Source organism: Melopsittacus undulatus, chromosome 5 (genome assembly GCF_012275295.1).
Source record: "Melopsittacus undulatus isolate bMelUnd1 chromosome 5, bMelUnd1.mat.Z, whole genome shotgun sequence".
Classification (NCBI taxonomy): domain Eukaryota; kingdom Metazoa; phylum Chordata; class Aves; order Psittaciformes; family Psittaculidae; genus Melopsittacus; species Melopsittacus undulatus.
Genome location: NC_047531.1, coordinates 17,042,085 through 17,065,333, shown reverse-complemented (window position 1 = coordinate 17,065,333; position 23,249 = coordinate 17,042,085). Strand labels below are relative to the sequence as shown.

Sequence of the window (23,249 nt, the reverse complement as noted above, 5' to 3'; positions counted from 1 at the left end):
CGTAATACCACATGAATTACAATTTTGACTTTTTTGCTTATGATTTTTTTTCCTGATTGAAACATTCATCAGCACTTGTGTTCCCACAAACTTCAACCACAGACTTACATGAGTTGCTGTTAGTTTTATCAGGATCATTTAACTTACATTAGTTCAGATCGCTGTGAGTCTTAGCAATATGTTCACATTAGTTCATTTTACAGAACACACACTCTCAGATCTCTTGCCTTTTCACAGAATTATTTTTAACTTTGAGAGTGTAAAAACCATGACATTGCAAAAGTTGAATTGCATCAGTAAGAAAGTTCATCACTTTCCTACAGGCAAGCAGATTTGTTCCTTTATTCTAGCAAATGTTTGTTTTCCAGGAAGGAGTTAACTTCTCAGCCCAATGTTTTCTGGGTTTTGTCAGCAGCAACGGAGCTAATTCTCCTGGGCTGTGGTTCTACAGTGTCAGTGGTGGAGCTAACAACCTATTGAAGCTGTTTTATTTCATTAACAAGGGAATTTCTCCCTAGTGAAGCATTTTGATACAAACAACATTTCATTACCAAGTCCCCATATAGAAGTTTAGTCCAAGTGCTAAGGTAGTTACCACCTTACCGAAACTGATACTTCTTGGCAACGAATTGATTAACCTCCCTTGAGATTTTAGTTCTACAATTACAGAGTAAAGGTCCTCTTGAAGCTGTTTCCTGTGCTGAATGTCCACATGAAATGCTCCAACAGTTTGCACTCAGAGCAATATCTGAGCTTTGGCAGAGAGGGCAGCCTTCACTGTGCACACTATCACTTCAATTCCAGCCGAGTTTCTTCTGAGATGTAGAGGTCCATTTTGGCAGTGGTACAGCTTCCTCCCTACAGTGGGGCATTTAGTGATCCAATTTTGCTCATAGGATGTCAGCAGCATAACAAAATTTAAAAATGAACCTTTTGCATAATGAAAAGAGAGAAATGCTAAAACAGTGGGGATAACAATCAATGGATTCTTTCCCAAATAAATAAAAAATGGGGGGAGGGGGAGAGGAAAAAAATATTCTGCAATAAAAATAAAGTGATTTAACAATCACTGAAAAAAATTAATTTCACAGTGTAGTGATTTGTGGGCAAAGAGTTAAATTCCAAAATGAGGACTGTACTTCCCAGCATTGCAGATCACTACATAACTCCTGCCAGTGAAGGAACAAACTCTTCCACGTCTGGCAGTTGCAGCATGAATTCCTCTGCCGCCTGCCACTACAGCCAATATGATCACAGCAGCATGCATTTCTCTTATGTCCAGGAAAAAAAAAAAAAAAGTGTTTTTTGCCTGAAACTGCTGATGCCTTTAAAAGTACATTAGTCATCATGCCAGCTCAGGCAAACTGGTTCTGAGAACTCTTGATTCCTGAACCTCCATTGCTTCAGTTAGTAATCTCTTTCGGATCAACTTCACATTCCTTACTGGCACCCATGAGAAGATGAGTGCCAGAGAAGACTAAGAGGACTTCTAGCTTTTCTGAATATTTTCATACATTTTCAGTCTGATAACTATCCCATACCTTCCCAGTATTTAAGAAGCTGTACCCTTTTTTCGCCTTGACAGCAAAAGAATTATCATTTTCTTCTTCTTAGAGAAACACTTGCAAAACAATCAAATATCCCAGTTTTCAGGCATTACAGTCTAGATTTGAAATACATTAATACTCTAGTAAAAGCTTATGGAATTTAGTTCCAGAGAGATCAGTGTGTGATCATTTATTTTTGCATAACACAGATTGCAAGACTTCTCTAAAAAACACTTTTCAAATTCATAGGCTGTACCCATTTTTAGTTTCTGGATCCCATTCTGGGCTCAGGTTCCTAAAAGTTAGGAACAGCAAATGCTCAAATTTTAGTTTCCAGTTGGAGCTAGCTTTCCCTCTTCATGTCTTACAATGAGGTCTCATTCAGAATCTTCCTGCTCAAGGTTAACTTTCTGAATTGTCACCTGTAATTTTTAGATATTTCCAGAACGTTACACTATTGGCAGAATGATGTCATTCAAGGTGGAGCCTCAGTGATAGCAGTTTGCTCTTTCTACGCAAAAGATACTTAACAATCTTGAGTTTTGTTCTTTAGTATGAGTGAGGTTTGCAGTAGGCTCTAATACTTCCTTTTAGGTTTTAAACATTAAAACACAATTCATAAACATTCAAATAACCTTTCCTGAGATGTCAGAAATGCTGACAGAGAGAACAGTCTATTTGGATAGTGTTTTCCCTTCTTTTCATCCACTAGTGCCTTTCTAAGCAGATTATAGACAGTTTTCAACTTTCCAGTCAAGTGGATCAGATGACTAGCTTATAGTAATATGCAGCACTTTTGAATTTATGGTCATAAATCAACAATTCCAACACTTTTTATTTATTAGCTATACTCCTTGTGCATAGTCAATTAAAGCATCTCTTCTGTTGATGCTTACTGGAGATTCCATTTTGTTCTCAAGGCTTTGATTTTTACCTCCTTTTCACTTTCCTTTTTGGTGTTAGCTTAACATTCTCAGAAACAGCCAACATGCCTTCTAGAATATTGATTTTTTTTTCCTATTGAATTTCACCTAGACAATGGTGTGCCATCTTCTAGAGAAAGCAAACTCTTATTCACAAAACCCAAGTTAATGGTTCAGTTATCAGAACTCTCTGTAGTGCTTATAGGCCTCCAAGACCAAAGCTCCCTGAAGAGATAATCAGTGCAGTATTTGAATTATGTTGCTTGGCTTGACTAGATGAGTTCTACATGAGGGTGATGGCACAAATGTCTTAAGTTAGCGCTGGGGTGACCTTTGAAAAGATTGTGATGATACAATGATTAATTATTTTTTCTCAGATATTCAATATTCTGTAAAAATTTATTTTAGGATTTCAGCATCTCCTGTCTGATTTAAATTCAGATGCAGGCTTATTTTTTAGAAAAGGGTGAATAATATACCATTTTACTTTTTTTTTTATTTCATACAAATGGTTACTAGCAAGGCAATAAAGCCTCAAAACACTGTATGATTAGATATATTCCAGTGTGTTTCCCTGCCAATGTAAAGCCAAGGCATGCATTTTCTATCATAGCAGTTGTGAGCACCATTCTGTTCAGCAGCTGCATCCTGTAAGGTGTGGACATTCCACCACTATGTGCCAGCTCTCTAATCATAGGAAAAAATATATTTAAAGCTCGGTTGTAAGGCCTGCTCCAGGACTTGACTTTCTTTTATGTCACTTGAGCCAAATAAAACTGGAACAGCAGAAGAAGAGTTAATTGCATTCAGTTTGCCAGCTATGTGCTTGTAGTAAAACAGTGAGCACCTTCCTCTAAGCACAGCAATTCTTTTGCCATACAGTAGAGAAAAAAATAGCTGTAAAAGCACAGGCAGGTTTTTATCCTAGAAGGGCTGTAGCTTAGCCATGCACTAAAGTACAGTCATAGCAATGACAGTTCACTACTGGAGCAGTAATGAAGTCATGCTGTCCCTCTCCCTGAACTCACTTATTATTTGTGTAGATGCTGAGGGTTTAAAGTCAGCTCTGAAAGAGGATGTCAGCAGCATAAACACAGTATCATAGAATCATAGTATCAAAGAATCATAGAATATTGGGTTGGAAGGGACCTCCAGGATCATTTGTTCCAACCTTTCTAGACAAAGCATGACTTAATCTACATGTCCCAGCACCCTGTCCAGCTGAATCTTAAAAGTGTCCAGTGCTGGGGTTGTCCACCACTTCCCTGGAGAGGCTATTCCAGTGGCTTATTGTTCTCATTGTGAAATTTTTTTTCCACTTGTGTCCAGTTGGAATATCCCCAAGAGTAATGTGTGCCCATTCCCCCTTTTCCATGTGACTCTTTATACAAAGGGAGTTTACATAGCTTTCATAGCTACCCTTTAAATACTGGAACAAACCAGAGAATAAGTAAGACCTTTTCCAGTGATGCAGTACTAACAGTCAGGGAAAAAACATTTACTAATTTTAAGATGATACCAAGTCCAAAGGTGTTCTTCATGCAGCAAAAATTCAGAGACATTTGGGCCCTACCACCATCCCTGACAATGCAGCTATGATTGCTATGCAGCATGACAATCCTCTCCCAGTAGGAACTGGTAATGTCTAGTACAGATTTTAGTGATCTCATGCCAACAGTGAGTCTCACTGCTGTCATTACTGGAGTGAGTGAAGAAACACAAACGTGCAGTACAGGCTCATAGAATTACAAAAATCAATAATATTTTCAAAATGTTGTGACTATTCATTTAATGGAATAAGGAAGAAATATAGATCATTCTTGCTTCAAAAGCATGCCTGTCATCTTTTTGACCACAACAGCAGGTCAAACTGCTTCCAGCACTTGGATATTACTTGTCTGGGAGCAGGCTTTTAACTGGAGTGCTGCTGGTCCATCTATCCTATTAATTTTTTGCTGCCTGAGATATGAGCACCCCCATCTCTCTCAGAAATCATTCTAGATTTATCTTCAGATGAGGAAAGACATATCAGTTCTCAAGTCTGAGACATAAAGCTATGACTAATCTAATATTAATTGTTATGTTGATAAATGTATGGTTGGGAATTTGTAAAATATCAGCTAAACCAGAGTTTATGATCTCAGCAGAGCAAGAGATAAATGGTGCAGCCCTTGCTACACCATTGGTGTGATGTGGATGGAATTTAAAAAAGTAGTACTTACACAGTATATTGTATGCATGCTTTGTGTCAACTCAGTTAGAAAGTCACATAAGTAACTGGTGGTCAGCAGATGATTCTAACTCAACAGAGAAATACTGGCAATGATAATGTTAGACAGGATTCAATAAGAGAAAATACATTTTCAAACCAGGTTAAGAACTTTAGTGTTTAAAACCATTTTGTAGAAGATTAAATAATCATTTTGGAGTAGATTAAATACCCATAAGAAACCCATAGGAAACAAAAGACTTTTCCATGAGTTTTCTGGTGCCAAGGCACCAGATACTCTTCCAAATTTATACGAATTATTATGAGTAATATATGTACTTGGCTGTCATTGAAGTAAGCAAGCAACAATATATCCTAAACCCAATTAAATGGTATTAGAGTACTGGGAATTGAGAAAAACAAGTTGCTTTAAGTTCTGTGTCATCAATGGAGTTGCTCAGCTTCAGCAGCAGAAAGGATGCAAGCACTCACTACAGTTATAAAAAGTGTAAGGCTTGAGTAGGAGGTGAGCTAGATGATTTTTAAGGAGAAACAATCCCTAAACTCAGAAAGCATCTGTTTGACTGGATTTTATGTGCCCTGTATTGGATCATGTGCACTGCCTTCTGCTCACTTTGTTCAGTATACATTTGTGTTACAGTTGGAGTTCTACTATTTTCTTTTCAGTTCCCCTTCCAGCAACATAAAGGGGAAAAAGTTCATGCATGTTTTCACTCACATCCTCAGGTACTGCATGTTTAGAACATTTGCTGTCTTTGATCTGAGGAAGGTATTGGCCCATTTCTGTCTGGGTGCAGTGCCAAGGGAGTTCAGCACAAACCTAGACCTGACACAGCCCTGTGAAACGAGGAGACTGGCAAGGCTCAGATGAGCCTGCCCTTGGTACAAGTTTTATGTAGCTGCAGAGTAAACAGTGTTTCAAATTCAGCTAATGATGGATGTAAGTCTATAGAAGGGTACATTTGGATTTGGTTTCAGTGTATAGCTTACCCGGTAGGCTCCCACTGTGGAAGGGAAGCAGTGGGACCTTCAGGAACATCCCCTGAAGGCAGGAAGCATACCACAGATGGAGTTCTCCAAGGGAAACATTTAGCCTGTGTAGTGTCAGTGTCAACTTCAGCTCAGCAGCCCAAATCTTCCTCTGGAGGAGTTAGAACAGGCTTTGGCTTCGGTACCAGCTTATAATGGTAAAGGGCAGCCCCAGGCCGGGGTGGGCTGCCCGGCTGCAGCATGCTGAAGCACTGGGCCTGGAAAAAGGGGTATCCTCACACGGGCTCTGAAGTCTCCCTGTCTTGAAAATAAGTCAGTAAGCACGGGCTGGCGGCAGAAATGTCCTCCCCCAGCCCCTCTGCGGGTGTCGGGAAGGAAGAGGTGACTCTGTCAGCATCCCTATGGAAGGAACGAGGTAAATAGATGCCTACCCTTCAACGACTTCACCTCGTTTAAATATCTCACCGATCAGGTGAGCCAAGCCCACGACAAAAACCCTTTATTTCTTTTATCGCCCCATCCATAACCCTTTCTTTCATTCTCCTGCTCCCAGGCTCGGGAGGAGAGCGGTGCCTGCGTGGAGGCGATCCCCTCAGCCATCACGGCAAGCCGGCAGCCTCCGGCAGGATCCCACTCCCCTCCTCCGCCTGGCTCCTGGCCCCCTTATGGCAGACGGGGAGGGGATGAATGGGGAAACCCGAGCACCCGCCGGCGGGAGTCGCTCGCCTCAGGCAGCGCTGGGGGCGGCTCGGCTGCGGCAGCCCCGCCTGCGCGGCACCGGAGGAGTTAAGCGCCCCCGCCGCCCGTGGCCTCGCTGCCGGCGGGGAGGGGGTTAAGCGCCTGGCGGCGGCGGCTGCCGCCACTCGGCTCCGCGCCGCTCTCCGCGCCGGAGCCGTTACAGCGGGAAGATGGCGACGGACGGCGCGAGCAGCGAGCCGAGCTCTGGCGGGCGGGAGGACGCGGCGGCCACGGCAGCGGTAACAGGCTTGCCGGGAGGGGAGGGGGTCGACCCGGCCGAGGAGAGGATAGCTGCCTGTGGGGAGGAGATGAAGCGGCGCCTGGAGACCTGCCTTTCCCTCTCCGACCCTCCGCCCTCCTTCTTCCCCGGGGTGGGACGGGACTCGGCTGTGGCGGGACCCGCATCCGAGCCCCATCCTGCCCCGCCCCGGGGATGAAGAGAGGAACGTGGGGTCTGCTTCCCCGCTGGCCTCTTTACTGCCTTCAGCGGGGGGCGGCGGGTTCTCCCCATTGTTCCTTCCCGCTGCCCTGGCGTGCGCCGCCTGCGAGGGGGAATGGAGCGGGGTCCGCTTCCCGGTCTCGCCTCCCTCACGCCCACCCGCCTTTTCCCGCCGCTTGCCGCGGCGAGCGTGGCTCAGCCCGGTCTTTGCGGGCGGGCTGAGGTGGTGACCGCGGCCGCGGCGGTGGGACCTGTCCGACCCCAGCCAGGGGGAATGTTCATCTTTAACCCTTTGTTGGGCCCGCAAGGAGCTTGCTCTCTCCTTCCTTTCCCCCGTGAGGCGTTCTGGGCGCTGGGGCAGCGTCTTTTCCCTTGCTGTCCCCGCCCAGACCGCCGGTGTGTGGAGACCTACAGGCGGGTTTTGTCTCCCCGCTTAAAATACATGCAAAAGCCGAGCAGAATACGCGCTCCCTGTGTGTTTGCCCTGCGTGTGGGTGAGGCGCCTGGGGAGGTGGAGGGATTGCGGTGTGGTGTTAGCCGTTCAAACGGTGTCGGGCGGCGGCTGCCTTTGCCGAGCCAGGCAGCAGGGTCACCCCCCTCGGGCCGCCAGCACCGGTGGAGGGCCCCCAGCTCCTCACCCCAGTTGTGGCAGAGCCCTAGGACCCGCCGTCCTCCTGTAATCATAGGCGCGGAGTGATCAGACTCCGCCGGGCACCGATCGGTGCGAAGCAGTCCGTATCAGTCGCTTGGTTGGCAGCTGTCGTGAGAGTGCGTGCGAAGTTTAGGGCAGTAAAACCACAGTGGTGTACGTCTTGCTTGGCATTGTTTCTGGAGGTGATGGCCCCCGAAGGAAGGAGATACTAATATCTGTGAAACTGAGGTTATTGCTGGCCTTTTTTATTATTATTTTATTTTCTTTCAAACAGGCACTAATTCTTACGTGAAACCCTGTTCCAGCTGTGCACTTACAACTTCTGCGTTGTTGTGGAAATTGAGTTGTACTTAAAGAAAGTAAACCTCATGCAGTGAATATTTATAACATCACTGGCTTTTAAAACAATGACATAACCATAATAAAAATAAATATGATTTATAAAAACAGACTAATGCTTTAGAGCCGTAGTTTTGAGTAAGATATATTTATGCTAAATTCTTTAGTATACTCACATTATTATTGCCTTAGGTTTCAGATTGAAAAACGCAAACAAGTAGCTCATAATCAAGTAGCACACCAATATTGTCCTGTTAGGCAATGCAGCCTAAGCCACACATGCAATTTATTGTTCTCACAGTGGAAGGTAGGAGTGATAGCTCCACACTGCTTTTAAAATATGTTTCTAAAACTGAAGAGGTGCTAGAAAATGACCTGTGTGTTGCTCCCTAACAAAAGTAATGGCTTAAGCAATAACGAGATATTTATTAAGCTGTTACTTTAATTTGCCTTCAGTCATTAAATATTTAATATTCCTTTTAACCTTTTTTCCTTGCCGTTATAAATGTAATGTTGATTTCATTTTTATCTCTTGTACAGGAAAGCAAAAAGAACTCCTTTGTATCATGAAAAGATTTTAAAAATGTATTTATGCAATACTGCAATGTTTGTTTTGAAGGGTTAGTATGAAAAGCTTATTTTCTGTCTTTAATCTCAAGATACAGAATTACGAATTGAATCATCATGCTTACTTTTAAGATGACAGTAAGCATCCAGGTGACTGTCTTGTAAGTCACGCTAAACTACAGATTAAAACAAAATACTGGTTTTGGTACAGTTTCAAGTTTTTTCTTTTTTTTTTCTTCAGTTTTCAGAATTCTGATTGCAGAAATGGTGCAGTAAAGACCTGCAAGAACAGTATTTGTAATAGTAATATTTTAGTGTGTAGATTTCATGGCATAAGCAGGACAGGTGTAACACAGGATGGTACAGTAGGATTTTTTGATATTGAATGCTATTATTACATCTTGGTACACTCAGTAAAAAAAAAAAAAAAACACCCACAAAAAAACCCTTTTTTTCTGCTTTTTTAGAAGCTCTGTAGAAAAGTTCCTCCCTCCCTCCTTTTTTTACATTCACCAGGGAATTTGACTGAAAAAGCCTGGACTGTTCTGTAGTGTGTTACATTTAGAAGCAGAGCTGATAATCTTGTCATTCTGAGTTTCCTTGGATGAAACACAGCATTTGGTAAGCCCACCACTTCTTTCCCACAAAATCCTGGTATTTTAATCATGGTAAGGATGACAAGGGAAAATGGCAGGGGAGTGGTTCTGATCCTTTTTCATACCTGCACAGCTTGATTGCACTGAAGCAGTGAAATTGTGTTGATGCAATTTGGACTAGTATTGAGAGAAAACATATGTGTGTATTTTAAAATGTCTTTGAATGACTTCCATCTGCATAATGTCTATCAATAATGATTATATAATAGCAAGAAATAATCCAATTTGACAGTCTTTTTGTTGAAATGTTGAACATCAGTCTGCTGCATGTAGAGGGCTAGCTTGTCACACAACTTCAGTGTGGTTTTAACAAAGCCTGTGAAAAGCCTATTTTTGCTATTGAAATAGCAAACATGAAGTTTGCTAAAATGATTCAGTAAAATTTCTGGATTTGGTTTTGCTTAACCAGTGATCAAAAGCATAAATGTTTTTCTCTGAAAGAGAGTACCTTCTGCTGTCTGTAAAGCTGTACATATAGGGGATACTGGTAGAGTGAAATCTTGACTCCTTTAAAGTGAGAAGGGAATTTGCTACTTCATCAGTTAAAATTTCGTTAAGAATAATATGTGCATACCCAAAAGGATCAGTCTGGGTTGCTGTGGGTAACATAACAGTACTAAAAAGTTGCACTACAGAGAAAACTGCCAATATTAAAAAAAAATAAAAAGATAAATGGAGAGAAATTCCATGACATTTTGTGGTGACATTGTGTAGGTTTTTATGCTCAGCTCAGTATATTCGCTATCTATCGATCTGCAGGAATGTTTATAGCAGAACTGCCATTCTGGTCAATATTGTGAAATGTTAAATAATGGCTTGGTCAAATCAATTATGCAGGCTGATTTAGATCAGTTGGCTTTCCAGCTGATTCCAATAGATTCTTTCCTGAAAAATATTGCAAGTAGCAAAATGAGACATAACCCTTGAAGAGCAAACACTATGTCTCTTATTAGGGATTATATCCTGGAAAATGGTCACTTGCAAAAGGACTTGGGTTATCTACCACTGTCCTCATCTGAGTATAAGTTCTCAGTGTAGCATTATTATTCAGATAAGTTATTTTCATCTAGTCGGATTTGCAATGCTGATGTGATGTTTCAACATGTAGGTGAGATGCAGAGCACAGTTCCGTCCAGTTTAGTCCCATTGCTCCTCTGTGATGAGAGATGGGTCTCGATCTCTTGATCTATCTGGCAGTGATACACTTCAGACCTCTCTTCTGCTTCTTCTCCCCCTAGTTCAAATTATAACATTGCCTTTTCTGTGCCTTCTACTTCACATCCTGCAGCATGGCCTCTCTTCCTTTGTTGTGAAGGTTTCGGGGGATAAGAGAAAGCCACTGAACATAGTCCACTTTGCGAATGTCCCGTTCTCTTCCAAATGGGGACTTGTTCACAATGTCTGACAATAAAAGTGAAGTGCAAAGAAGCAATGCTATGAGCCAGAGATGATATGGCAGGATAGGAACAGAGATGGAAACTGGGATGGGAACAGCAGAGCTTGGGAAAACAACAGTTTAAGGTTTGCCACCCAAGACAGGGATCAGTTGATTGACAATACCTGTGTAATCCTTGAATATGTAAACAGGAAAGTGTCAGGTAGGCTTAGGAAAGAGGTACTGCCTCAATGGTATGTTGAACTAATGCTTTCTCGGGAATTGATTTTTGGTCCTATTGTAGGACAGGGTAAGGTGTAAAACTTAAAGATAGCTTCTGGAAAACTTCTAAAGATAGCTTCAAAAGTGTGTACCTGTACCTGGATCTAATAATGTACTATTTGCCTTAGAAGTGACTTATCTGAGAGTGACTTTCTGAATAGACATTACCTAAGTGTTTAAACTTGGTTATTGAAGGGTTGTGGGCCTAGATCCATACAAAGGACTTAGCTACCTAACTTGCACTGAAATAAAAAAAAATACTAAGTACCTTTGTGGTTGTTAATAGATTGCAAGCATGTTTTAACAGCTGTGACAGTATCTGGGTGTATGTAAAGGTCAGTATCTTACTAATTTTGGAGGGATCGGGGGCTGTGTTTTCTTATTTCCAAAATAAATATTCCAGTTTTGAGATATATTTATGGTTAATGTGGAAGCTGTTAAAAGTTTTGCAGTTAGCTCAAGCCAAAAAAACCCCACAACTAAACAAAACCTCCCCCATACCTTTTAAAGAAAACCATTGAAAAACCCAGAAAGCAACAGAACTGTGCTTGGAAAAAAAAGGACGTCAGAAAAAGCAGGTAGCTTCATGTGATGAACAATCCAATAAAGGTCACTGAGCTAATGGATGGGCATCATTAAATGTACATACAGTCCCCTCATGATCCCTCAGATATGATTGTATGAAATTTATGTAAGTCTTGGATGTTAACATCAGGTGATAACTCTCTTCAGCAAGAAACTTGGCCTTATGTGACATACAAGTTCCACAGCATTGCTTTTGCTTGAAAGATATTTCTGTGCCTTCATATTTGTTCCTGTTGCCAAAACATTCCTATAGGTCACATCTTCTTAAGTACATCTTGGGTAGGGTGGGAAATGCACGTGCTTTTTGCATGAGATAATTTCTGGAGAAGCATGGCTTCACAGGTGCTTACCCTGGTTTCAGGCTAAAGAACAAACCTTCCACAGCCAAAGCAATAAATTGTGGGTTTCCCTGAAGTATTCATGAATACTGTATGGATGTTATAACTACTTCTTTTAACACTCTTTCCGTTTTCAGAGTGTTCTTTATTAGAAAAGGGTTAGGATTTATTTGACCACATACCCATGTTTATGTTGAGCTGCGTCTTGAAACTTCCTTTTATAGTTGGTGGAGTGAAGCAAGTGGTTAGAAGGAATAAAGTCTTTCAACAAATGGGTTTCTGAGCTTCTCTGGTTTTGAGTGAAGTGATTTAGACAGCTGACTCTTGGAGGTATGGGTGGGTTCAAGGCACTTAAATTTATGTGTCTGCATGTATGCACAGTTTAATATCCTATTACTTTCAGTGAAGCCATGAGTAAATAGTTCTAGTGGCTGGTTAGCTGAATAGTTGACTATTTCCAACAGATCAGCCCAGTCAAAACAAAGGGGCTTTAGGTACCTAGCTTACATAGCTCACACCTACCTTTAGGTGTCTGAGTACTGTCTTGAGGGCTTCCTTTAGTGGTCCTTATATCCCTGCTGGCCTTCTGCTATGCATCCAGATGGCATGGATGATTCTCCTAAATCCTCTGCCATATCTTTCTGACCCCAAAAGATATCTCTGATCCCTTAGACATTTTAAATCATACTAGATACTTCTATGTAGTAGGCAACTACTAATAGCATTAGCCAACTAAATAGAATTTAGGCAACTAAATAGAATTAATCAAAACAGATCTTTTATATTTTGTCAGATGAGTTGTATCTGGGGGACATATTCAGTGTTGTAAAACATATGAATTAGGGTTGTGTTTCCCTGGTGTAGTTTTTCCATGGATTTGACAGATGTGAGGCCTCATGATATTAAAAGTTTACTTTATATAGTCTAATACACAGTAGCAAACATTTTATTTTTAGAATCTCATCTTGGAAATCTGCTTTGTGAATCTTCAAGAAGATTGTTGTATTTAATAGAGCTCAGTCTAGAATATGCAACAAATGTAGATATGTACCTTTCCCATCCCTGAAAGGGCTTTTTTTTTTTACAGCTTTTCCATATGTATTTCCTATACACCATTTTTATACTCTTTTCCACATCCCTGTCTTTTGAATTCAGCCCTCAATTATGTTCCACAGGTTTCTTTCCCAGTTCCTGGATTTCCAGCTCCATCTGTAAAAAGGCTATGTAGCTGCTTTCCGAGGAGAAAGGAACTTGTTTTCCATGGTCTTTAAGGTTAATCTGCAGCTAAGACGTTTTTTTGCTTCTGTTCTGCTTAGGAAATATATGAAGCTGTGTCTTTTATACTTTACCTATTCAGACTTCTGCTGAAGACAGCAGAGTTTGTAACAGCTGCTGTGGTAGCACAATGAACAGCGCTTTTAGTTCATTAAGTTGCCAGTACTGCCAGTACTACCAGTACTAGCAAGTGGGTTGGGTCAGCAAAATCAAAGTATTGACACTGCTACTCCCTCACAAGGTTTTTTTTTTTAAATATTTTTTCTTTTTGAATCCTAAATATTTTAACCATCTCTGCTCTAAATAGCTATGCTATGTTCTCCTGCCTCTTCTTTACCTTTCAATTTCATCCTCTTACTGTCTTTTCCAGAGATGATGGAGGTGGAAAAATGTCTGTCCACTTTGATCACTACTGTCCCAAGTCATTCTTCTCGTTCAGAAGAGCTGTTTTTGTCTTCTTTTTGGTTCATGGTAGACCTTCTTTTAATCTTTAGCAATTCAGGTTATCATTTTGCCCATACTCTTTTTGCGATGCTTCCACAGGTAGTTGAATGAGTTTTAGCTAATTAGCTGTTTGTTCTATTGTCAGTGCACTTGCTGCCAGGCAACACACTCCCCTCATAAAACTGATCTGAAAAATAAGATGTGGAGGCTTAGAGACACTTTAGAGGACTGAAGTTGTAGTCTTTTTCACGTTCTTTATTCTTATAAATCAAATAAACCAGACACTTTAAAATCCAAAAGAGGTAGAGGGAAAAAATAATTCTCTTATGCTTTGGTTGTGTATGCCAAGTGTCACCCTGGGGCAACATATTAATATATCCCTGTTATGAAACCAATATAATGGATGACTCTGTTACATAGTTGTTAAGTTGTTGGTTAAATTGTCACAGCTTGGCACTTTACCAGAGCTGTTGTAGCTAAACCCCAGATGACATGTAAGCCATGAGCTGCTAATGCTGTCTTTAGTTTTTCTGGGGATCTTAAGACTTACTGCTCCAGTGGAAGATATTATGAAGATTACTTTTCTAAATCTAAACAAGTTTTCTCTGTAACTTAGGCAAACTGAGCTCTGTCTGAAATAAGAAATTCAGGGAAACCTGCCATGACTGACATCTCTATCCCCAGAAGCTGGCAAGGAATGATACTTTCATTTCATCATATGCTTTATCAAATCAAATCTTAAAAATATTTTTTAAATTGTGCTGGAAAATATATTAAATCTTTAAACTATGTATTTTGGTCCACTTAGGGTAAGCTACATTGGAGCTCCATAAGCGCTGATTCAGAGGTGTGCATGGTGGGAAGGTGTGGTAGCTTCTTCAGCCATGCAGGCTCTAACCCTGTGTGAGGGAATTCGAGGTTGCTTATCCATAGTGAACAAACCAAAGGTGTCCTTAATGTTCTGGAATAAAGTGGTCATTCCGGTTTGGGAATTTGTTGGCTAAAGAATGATTAGGAAGCTTCAGTGGGCATAAATTTAATCCTAAACAAGACTTGGAAAATGGTGGGCTTTTCTTTCATCCTAAAAGCTGTTAAATTCTTTATTTCACGTTTTCTGCTTGTGTATTGTTTCTGGTTGAGTTTGGACATCAGTTTGGGGGAATTCTTTGTATGTATGTGAAGACATGTCTGACAGTTTGTACATAGAGAATGTGGGTAATAATAGATTGTTTTCTGTGCTTAATAAATCAGAAGGCATCAAATATGTAGCTGATGTCAGGCTGACAGCAAAGCTGGTGGTTCTTCACAAGCTGTGTAGCTGTGCTGTAGAATGGTGTGGACGCTAATCTGACACAGAGATTCAAAAAACAATGGGACAACAGGTATGTCTGCCAAGGGCTGCTACATGAAAAAATCACAATTTCTGGCTCAAAAGTGTATAAGCTGAAAATTGCTGGAGCCTGGGAGAGTATTTCTGGGCAGCATTATTATGTGCTTGTCTTGCTCTGGTACTGATTTCAAAGCATCCAGTGTTGGCTGCTTTTAGAGACAGGATGCTCAGATAAGTGGGGTTTTAGTCTGATATGCTAGAACTGTTTGTATACTAAGTGGCTTTGGTAGTTCTTATTTCCAGTTCCTGAAGTGAAAATATAAAACCTAAGTTGTGTGTCTTATTTTTATTACTATTTACATTTTTGTTTGTTTATATCAAACTAGAAATTGCCAGAGAGTACTTTTAATTGCTTGTTATTGCTGTCTTTTCATGTTTCCTAGTTCAGGGTGTGTACTTGAGCAAAATTAACTTTAATTGCTTGATCAGGTGCTTAGTTAAAAAAAGCTCATTGCTGCATCGCATATGTTGAAGAATGCCTTTTTTTCATTAAGAATGTAAGAGTGTTTTCATTTATGTCTTGTGGAAGACTGCAGAAATGAGAATTTTCACCTGTGATGTACAATCAGTCTTTTGCCAAAGGGCTCCCCTGTGTTATACATCTTGACAAGCTGGGTTTACTGACTTGGAAAAGAGGAGGATCACATTTCTTGCGCTGTATTTTTCTTAACTTCGTCCTTGCCTATCAGAAAACTTGGGTGCCTTTTTTGTCAGAGGAGACAAACATACTTTAGAAAGGGAAAATAATGTAGTGGTTAAACACCTGAACAAAGACTTTGAAGACTGTTGTTGAATGTTGTGTTTTATGCGACCTGCTTTCTGTGTTGTTTGGAAAAAATATCCCCACATCATTTTCTATCCAAACAATGGAGACAGTGTTTCTTTATTGTAAAGGAAGTTATGTGAATAAATCAATTGCTGTCCTTAAGCTAATTAGATATTAAGTGGTTCAAGAAGGAGAGTGGAAAAGTGGGTCCTGTTATCTGACCGAATTAAATCCAGTAGTTGTACCTACTAAGAGTGAAATCTGCTTTAGTCTATGGGGTAAAATCCAGTCTATTGCCACTAGATTACATGAGGGATAACATACGTTTAGTAACTTTTCACTTTATACATGTCCATAGATTGGTGAGCACTGTATAGAGTTGTGAAGAGCACTGTAAGAGGCTGCAGCATACATTGGGAAAAAGCCTTCAGAGAAACCAGTTGTTTTTCTTGATCCATTGGTGTGGAGGGTAAGATCTGTCTTCTGGATTAGAGGAATAACTGATCCAGGCAGCAAAAGCAGAGGATAACTATTGTTCAGTGTAGAAATACTGGTTAGAGTACATGGCTTTGTTCCCAAAACAGTTACGCTTAGTAGAAATCATTGATAACTATTGTTCAGTGTAGAAATACTGGTTAGAGTACATGACCTTGTTCCCAAAACAGTTAACGCTTAGTAGAAATCATTGCTCCTCCTGTTGATCAGGGTTATTCTACACCTTAGATTTTATGCAGTACTTGTGATATGGGTTTACTAGGGTTTTATGTAGTGGCAAAATGAGAATGTTAACCTTTTAAGTGAGGAATTTTGTGCAAAGTCTCACATGAAGTAGATGTCCCTGCCACTTCTCTATCCTTTTTCCAGGTTATTGATGAAGAAGTTGAATAAGGCTGGTCCCAGAGGTGCCCTGCTGCTTACCCATCTCAAAAAGTGGTTGTTACCCATAGTATTTGCTTCCTATCCATGAAGTGTCTTTTCATGCAATACAATTGGATAGGAGTTTCTGTTCTGATACAGAACCTTGTCCAAAACTTCTTGAAAATCCAAATATATTAGTGTCCAGTGGATCCCCTTTACCCATGTGTCTGTTGACATTGTTACAGAACTGTAACTGCTCATGAATTAGATTTGGTTTTACAGAAGCTGTACTGATATTCCCAGCATACAGTGTTCATGCCTGTGCTCAGTGATTTTATTCATCAGCATAAACTCATTCACTGTCTTGCTGGACTGAAAGACTTACACCGATCTTTGTTGTGGAGTGAGAAGATATGGTTGTGAACTGTTGTTTGTCAGCACCTCTTAAACCTGAACTGGACCCTTCAGCCAAACAAATGAGACTAGAAATAAAGCATACATAGAAGATTTCATGTCTTTTCACAAGCTGTTCTCCAAAAAAATCACATTCAGCCCAGTATGGTGTGATGAGTTAGTTTTTCTGCCAGTGAGGCACAGTTTATACTGGATTCCGTGTGCTATAGTTTAGGTTCTCTAACCCTCTCTTGCCTTCATCCCTGATGTGCTATTTCAGGTGTGCTGAATTGTTTCAGCCTCTGTGAGGTTGCATGTGGGAACTGTTAATGACAAAGTTTCTTTACTATTTCACAAGACTTTGCAGGAATTCCTTGCAACAGCATGGGATTTAAAACATTTTGGTGGGTGTGTGTGTTAATTTATTCACTTCAAATTAAAATAATAGACTGACATTAATTTTGACTTTATATACTATAATTAAAGCCACCTCAACTTTTGAAAGTTACAGATGTTTGAGGAACCCATAATTAGGATGCTGTATGTCTGTGTTTCAGATCTACAGTAACTGTTGAAGTCAGTTAGCTAGTGTCTTTACCAGTGGTTTTTTTTTTTTTTTTTACAGAAAAAAGAGTTTGATGTGGATAACTTGAGCAAGCCGGAATTGCGAATGCTTTTGAGTATAATGGAAGGAGAACTAGAAGCACGAGACCTTGTAATCGAAGCCTTGCGGGTAAGTTACTGAGCTGTTTGGTTTTTTTATCTATTTATTTATTTATTATTCCCTTTTGCCACTTCTTTTGTGCTGTGCATAGAATATTATTACTGGAAGAGAAAATTGTGATTTTTAATATTCTAGGTTGACTAAATCTCAGTAATCACAAAATATGTTCTTTTTTGCTTGTTGCTATTCAGCAATCCTATGTAATTTCTGTATAAAATATCAACAAAGTTTCAGAGAAATAAGTGCAAAACCTGCAAAGTTACTGCCTCTATATATTATTTAATATTGTGGAGTCTGTTATCTATGAAAGGAAGGAGGAACTTCAAGGGAAAATTCAGTTATTTGTTCTATGTTGTTATTTGTTCTAATAGTTATATATTTGTGCATCTAGTCTTTCAATGCATTAATGTTCTATGAGATGGAAGGAATGACAGAATTGGATGGTCATAGCCACTTAGGGAAAAGTTTTCATAGGGTTTTTTTTGACTTTTTTTTTAAATGAAAAGTGAAATACAGGATATATACTCTTAACAGTACTCACAGTACTTGATTAGATTTTTGCCATGCTAGGCACATGTGAAGGTTGGTTTTCTGCATCAGAAGTTTGCAGTCTGAAAGGCAAATTAAAAAGTTGATTAGAAATTTACAAGCTGTATTTAATCAAAAGATGGTATTTTTTATGACTGTAATGACTTTAAAATTGATCTGGAACTGAATAAAATTTAACAGAGCTGCTAAGCAGACTGCAGGTTTAGGGGGGAAAACAGCCTTATGTGTTTTGAAAATACTTACAGCTTCGTAGTTAGGTAGAGGGGAAACTATGCCCTTTAAGGTCACATAAAGCAAAACCTCAATGTAATAAAATACATTTAATACTAGTATTTAGTAGTATATGTAATGATTATCAAGTAGTGTGGGAACATTTCCCACTTGTATGTTACAGTCAGTATTGTAAATGCATTTTTTTTCAATTTGTTTTGTGATTGTGGTTGCTTCAGATCACTTGATGCGAATGGATCTGTCATTGATGTACCTGCATTAATAAGTAAAGACTTTATGGCTATGAATCTCTTATAAAATGCAATTTTCATTTTGTAATGACAGTAAGACACTGGAAGTGGTATGTTTCTGGGGGATTACTGCACTTTGAAGTTACTTGGTGTTTGGCCTTCAGGTATACTCATATGTTGAAATGTACTGCCTTTTCATCTAGCTGTTTTACAATTTCACATCTCATTTGCCTGGACTAGGACTTGTTTTTTATCCTGACTGCCAGTTAAGGTTTTGTAAAAGGGGAAACAACGTGCATGCTGCATCCAGAATCTTTTTCTTGACTCTTCTGACTTTGGAGGAATGCAAATAGAATACTCAGACAATTTTCTCTAATACATATTCATGAACTAGCTACTACACTGCATACCAAATAATAGATGTATTGAAATTGACTGGAAAAAAAAATTCAGTGCACATTTAATGAAAGTAAATGTTGGACATTCAGGGTAAGGCAGACTCAGGAGAGGAAAAGCCTACATCAGATTCCCATGCACCTGTTGAAATAGTACTGTACACAGTGTTGTTTATTTACTGACTAATGTAGAACAATTAAAAAAGTAGCTCAGTTTCATGTAATGTATATAAATGCTGAAAATTAGGTTTTGTTTTTTGTTTTTGTTTTTTTTTTGTTCTCCTGCATCTCAATTTCTGGTTCCTGTGTTTTGTAATAAAATCCTTTAAACAAAATCCATGTGGAATTCAAGTCTTCCAGGCAACTTGCCTGGTTAACTGTACTAGCACTAGAAAACATGGAAGTTATTATACCTGCTGAAGAACTATAGTCTGGTATTTTGGAATATGATACTTTTGGATCTTCTGGCTTCTTATGTGGGAAGCTGCAAGTCAGCAGTATCAGCAGCTGGAGTCTCCAAGCAGCTCACAAAATAACCTGCTAATAGCCAAATATAGGTCTTTTATAAAAGTGAACGAGAGAATTACATTGGAATTGTGTCAAATGGGGTACTTTGATTTGTTTCAACAAATTGGCATAGATTGTGTATCCCTAAAGCAAGAAGAAAAGGGTTTCATATAAGGGAAAAGACATTATTTCAAACACTGTTGAAGCTCTTTTTCAAAACTAGGGAAGTTTGTGAGTGTTGGTGTTTGGGGAGTTTTGTTTGGTACGGGTTTTGTGGGTTTTTCTTTTGTTGTTTGTTTTTTTTTTGTTTTGTTTTGTTTTTTTGTTTTTAATCCTACTAGTACTACAAAACTGAAAGTTGATTTCTCCAATAGGTCAAAGTATAATGATTTCCAGCCCTGTACTAGATAATATATGTGTTGTCTTTTCCCCTTAAGTGATCTTGCTGTCAGTTTTCAGTCACTATGGTGTATATATTTATTAAGCAGTCTGTATGTTGGTCTTTTTGTAAGAACTGGATCTTTTAATCTTTTAGAAAATAACTGTTCAGTCTTGAGGTTGTCCTCTTAGATTTTGTCTATAATCACTAATGTTTAACTACATCATTCCTAAATGTGTGTGCCCCTATCTGTACACATTTTTTAGGGTTTCACTGAGCATTAGTAAAAATTATGCAATGGAGTCCTTATGTACTTATTGGAAGTACCTCTCCTGGAAAGTCCTGGCATTAAAGTGAATCAGTCTTGACTGATCACAAAAGAACTGATAATACTGAATATAATTAAAAACTGACTCACATGGTACTACTCTTCCTCTGTACCTAGCATGAAGTCTTGTTTTAACAAGACCTATTTGATGCATCTGTTAATCTGTCCTTTTCCCACTGTATAAATTCTTATGCTGATCTCTCATTTCCCACTTTACTAATTTTGTGTAAAGCCACACCATGTGCTTTACTGAAGATCTGAAAAAGATCTGATTGTTTTTATTTCTCTGTCTGTAAAGCCAGCTATGTAAAAAAAAACCTACACCTACCTTCAACATCCATAGGCAGGATTTCTTTTCAGGCCGGCTCTTACCGGAGTTTGCTTCTCACAGTGCCACATGTTATTTTTAATCTTGGTATACGTATGATCACAATCCATACCTTATTCACAGTATTCCCTGGTGGAATGGAAAAGATTTCTGGCAGAGTTAAGGGGTAAGACCTAGGGAGCAGGAACAGTATTTTTGGTAATACATGGAACTTTTTTTTTCTCCTGTGCTACATTCATAGAGTACCTATATGCATTATGATGTTCTCACCTATATTACTTTTAAAATCATATTTTAAATTAATTCTCTTCACTTAATTTAGATTTTTTTTTTCAGGATTACAGTTTAATATTTCCTCATATATTGTAAAAGTGCAATTTACCTGTTGCGGGTTCTGATGGATTAAGCAGAAAAAACTTACGATGTCTGTGGATTGAGCCACAATCCTATATGTGAAGCAAACTCTACTATTTAATAGGTCATAGAAATCTAAAATACTAACTTTCTGAATGTCTTAAAATTTTGCAACTTGTGGGTTGTTTTTTCTCTTCATAGCTATAAAATTATGTGCAGTTTGAGGTGTCAGTGAAAGAAATTAAACTACAAAATAATATCCTGTATCAGTTAGTACTGCCACAACATTGCTTTTCTGACAGGGAGACAATGCCCTTGGATTTCAGAATTGTGTTTTCAGATGCTTGTCTTCTGGCTGTTCATTTACAATGTAATCATTGTTTCATAAAATTTATGACTTTCTGGTCAATTTCCCCTCTCAGGTTGATTTCTAGATGGCTACCAACTCCTCATGTAGCACTTTTAAGATGTTGCATAACTTTTTCTGCTTATTTAAATCTTAATTTAAAAAAAGTGCAGTCCAGTGAGAATGAAGAAGAAAGGCTTCAGAGTTTGTTACTCTGCTTTGAAAAGGTTGAGCTAGGCAATTTTACGTATCTCCACTGGGTCTTGTTCCAGTGCAGAGTGTCCATTTTGTCTATTCTTTGTAAATAAAAAAAATAAAAATTAAAAGTGAGAAAGGCCAGTAGTTTGGGGTTATGGGTATAAATCTTGTTAAATTAACTGGTTATCCCAGAAGCGGGGGTTAGGGAAGGTAAGTTTTGTTAGTAAAATGGAGTGTTCATACAGTAGATTTTTATTAAGGCACTTGAATTTGTACCACATGATACATTAGAAAGAACCAAACCCAAGGTGTCACAAATAACAGCCAACTCTTTTTATTGCATCTTGTGCATAAGCTGTGGTAGAATTTCCATTGTATTCTATATAAAGTTTTGATACCTTCAAGTCTGCTTTTGAAACAAAATCCAGTCTTGAAATTGAAACTGCATTCATAGGAAATATGAGATTACATCTGTATACTTTCGTGTTTTCACAAGATGTAGTTGTGCCTTTATAATGTCCACAACTGCAGATATGCAAGGACACATAGCATTCCTGCTTCTAAAACAGGACTTTTGCTTCCTGCTTCAGCAGCTGAAACTTTATCTAACTGGGTCAACAACTCCTACTGTTGCTGTACAAGTAGTATAGTGCTTTGATGTAAACAGAAAAGCTCAGGGTTTTTTTGCACTTAGCATGTATAAATTTATTATAGTATACTCTGGTTTGTGCAATACGAAACTCACAATATTTTGCTGAATTAATCTATCTGAACACTTTTTGAGTAATAGTGGTAGTCTGAAATTTGGAAGTTGGAGAAATTCAGATTTAAAAATGTTACCAACTAGAGCAGTTTAAGGTGCTGGACTAATTTAGCCATGTGACGACCAACAGCCTTTGAAGTGCAGACCTTCATCATGCTCAGGGTCAAATTTCCAGATTTCTTCACCAAGTGAACAGTTAATACGCTTGGAGAAGAGCAGCAGGATTCACCTCAAGGAGGTGATCTTTGTGTAAATCCTTCTCATTAGTACTGTGTTTTTGTATAACTACTACAACAAATGATTTAAGATGATTCTAACTGTAATTTCTTTATTTTCGTAGCTCCATCATGCAAGTTGCACTGCAATTAAAATTCAGATTAACATTTAAATCATTGGAGTAATTTCATTAGCGAGAAATAACATTGTTTAATTGCTATTGGGAATGGATATAGTTAAAAAAGGAGGGAGACTTAACTATGGCTGCTGCCTCCTTCTGTCTCAATTATCTAAGTAAACTTGTCTGCCTATAATAAGGGGATAATATATTCCTAATGCGGAGGTAATGTGGCCACATAATCAAAGCACAGGTCTTGCCTTCCACAATTGTGTTCTCAAATACAGCATTCATTTGTTGGGGTTTTTTTTTTGTTTGGTTTGTTTTGTTTAGGTTTTGTTGTTGTTGTTGTTTAGTTTTTTTTCTCCAGCCCTAAAGTGGTGGCTGTATCTGTTTGCTTTCTAGAGGGTTTTTTTTAAGTGCATTGACCCTCATGTGATAGATTGAAGTGCTAGTGTTAGCTGCCAAGCATGGAATTACAAACAGTAAATGCTGCTTTTAGTAGTGATTCTCTCATAAAGTTAAATCATTAGGAAGTTATTTTTTATGTAAAATTTTACAGCCCAATTTAGTTGGGATTTTTTGTTTCTTTTTTGTAATTTTATTTGTCCATGTAAATTTCATCAGGTGATGAATGGTAAAATGAAAATTTTTATTATACTTGCTTCTATGGTATGCATTAATTAATGTGAACAAAAAAAAATGCAAACTCTTGTCATGAAATCACAGAATGTTTGGTGTGGAAGGGACCTGTGGAGATCGTCTAGTCCAGCCCCTTGCTAAGGCAGATTCACAT

General features: G+C 39.0%; 1 protein-coding gene across 1 annotated transcript in view; it reads left to right on the top strand.

The window, feature by feature from the left end:
* The first annotated feature begins 6,542 nt into the window (after nucleotides 1-6,542).
* The window catches only part of CTTNBP2 (cortactin binding protein 2), an 84,165-nt gene continuing 67,458 nt past the window's right edge, over nucleotides 6,543-23,249 (top strand). Inside the window, exons 1-2 of the mRNA XM_005146075.4 lie at nucleotides 6,543-6,667; nucleotides 17,413-17,520. Coding sequence (XP_005146132.2) covers nucleotides 6,599-6,667; nucleotides 17,413-17,520 — 177 coding nt within the window. The 5' untranslated portion in view covers nucleotides 6,543-6,598. The remainder of the gene's footprint in view (nucleotides 6,668-17,412; nucleotides 17,521-23,249) is intronic.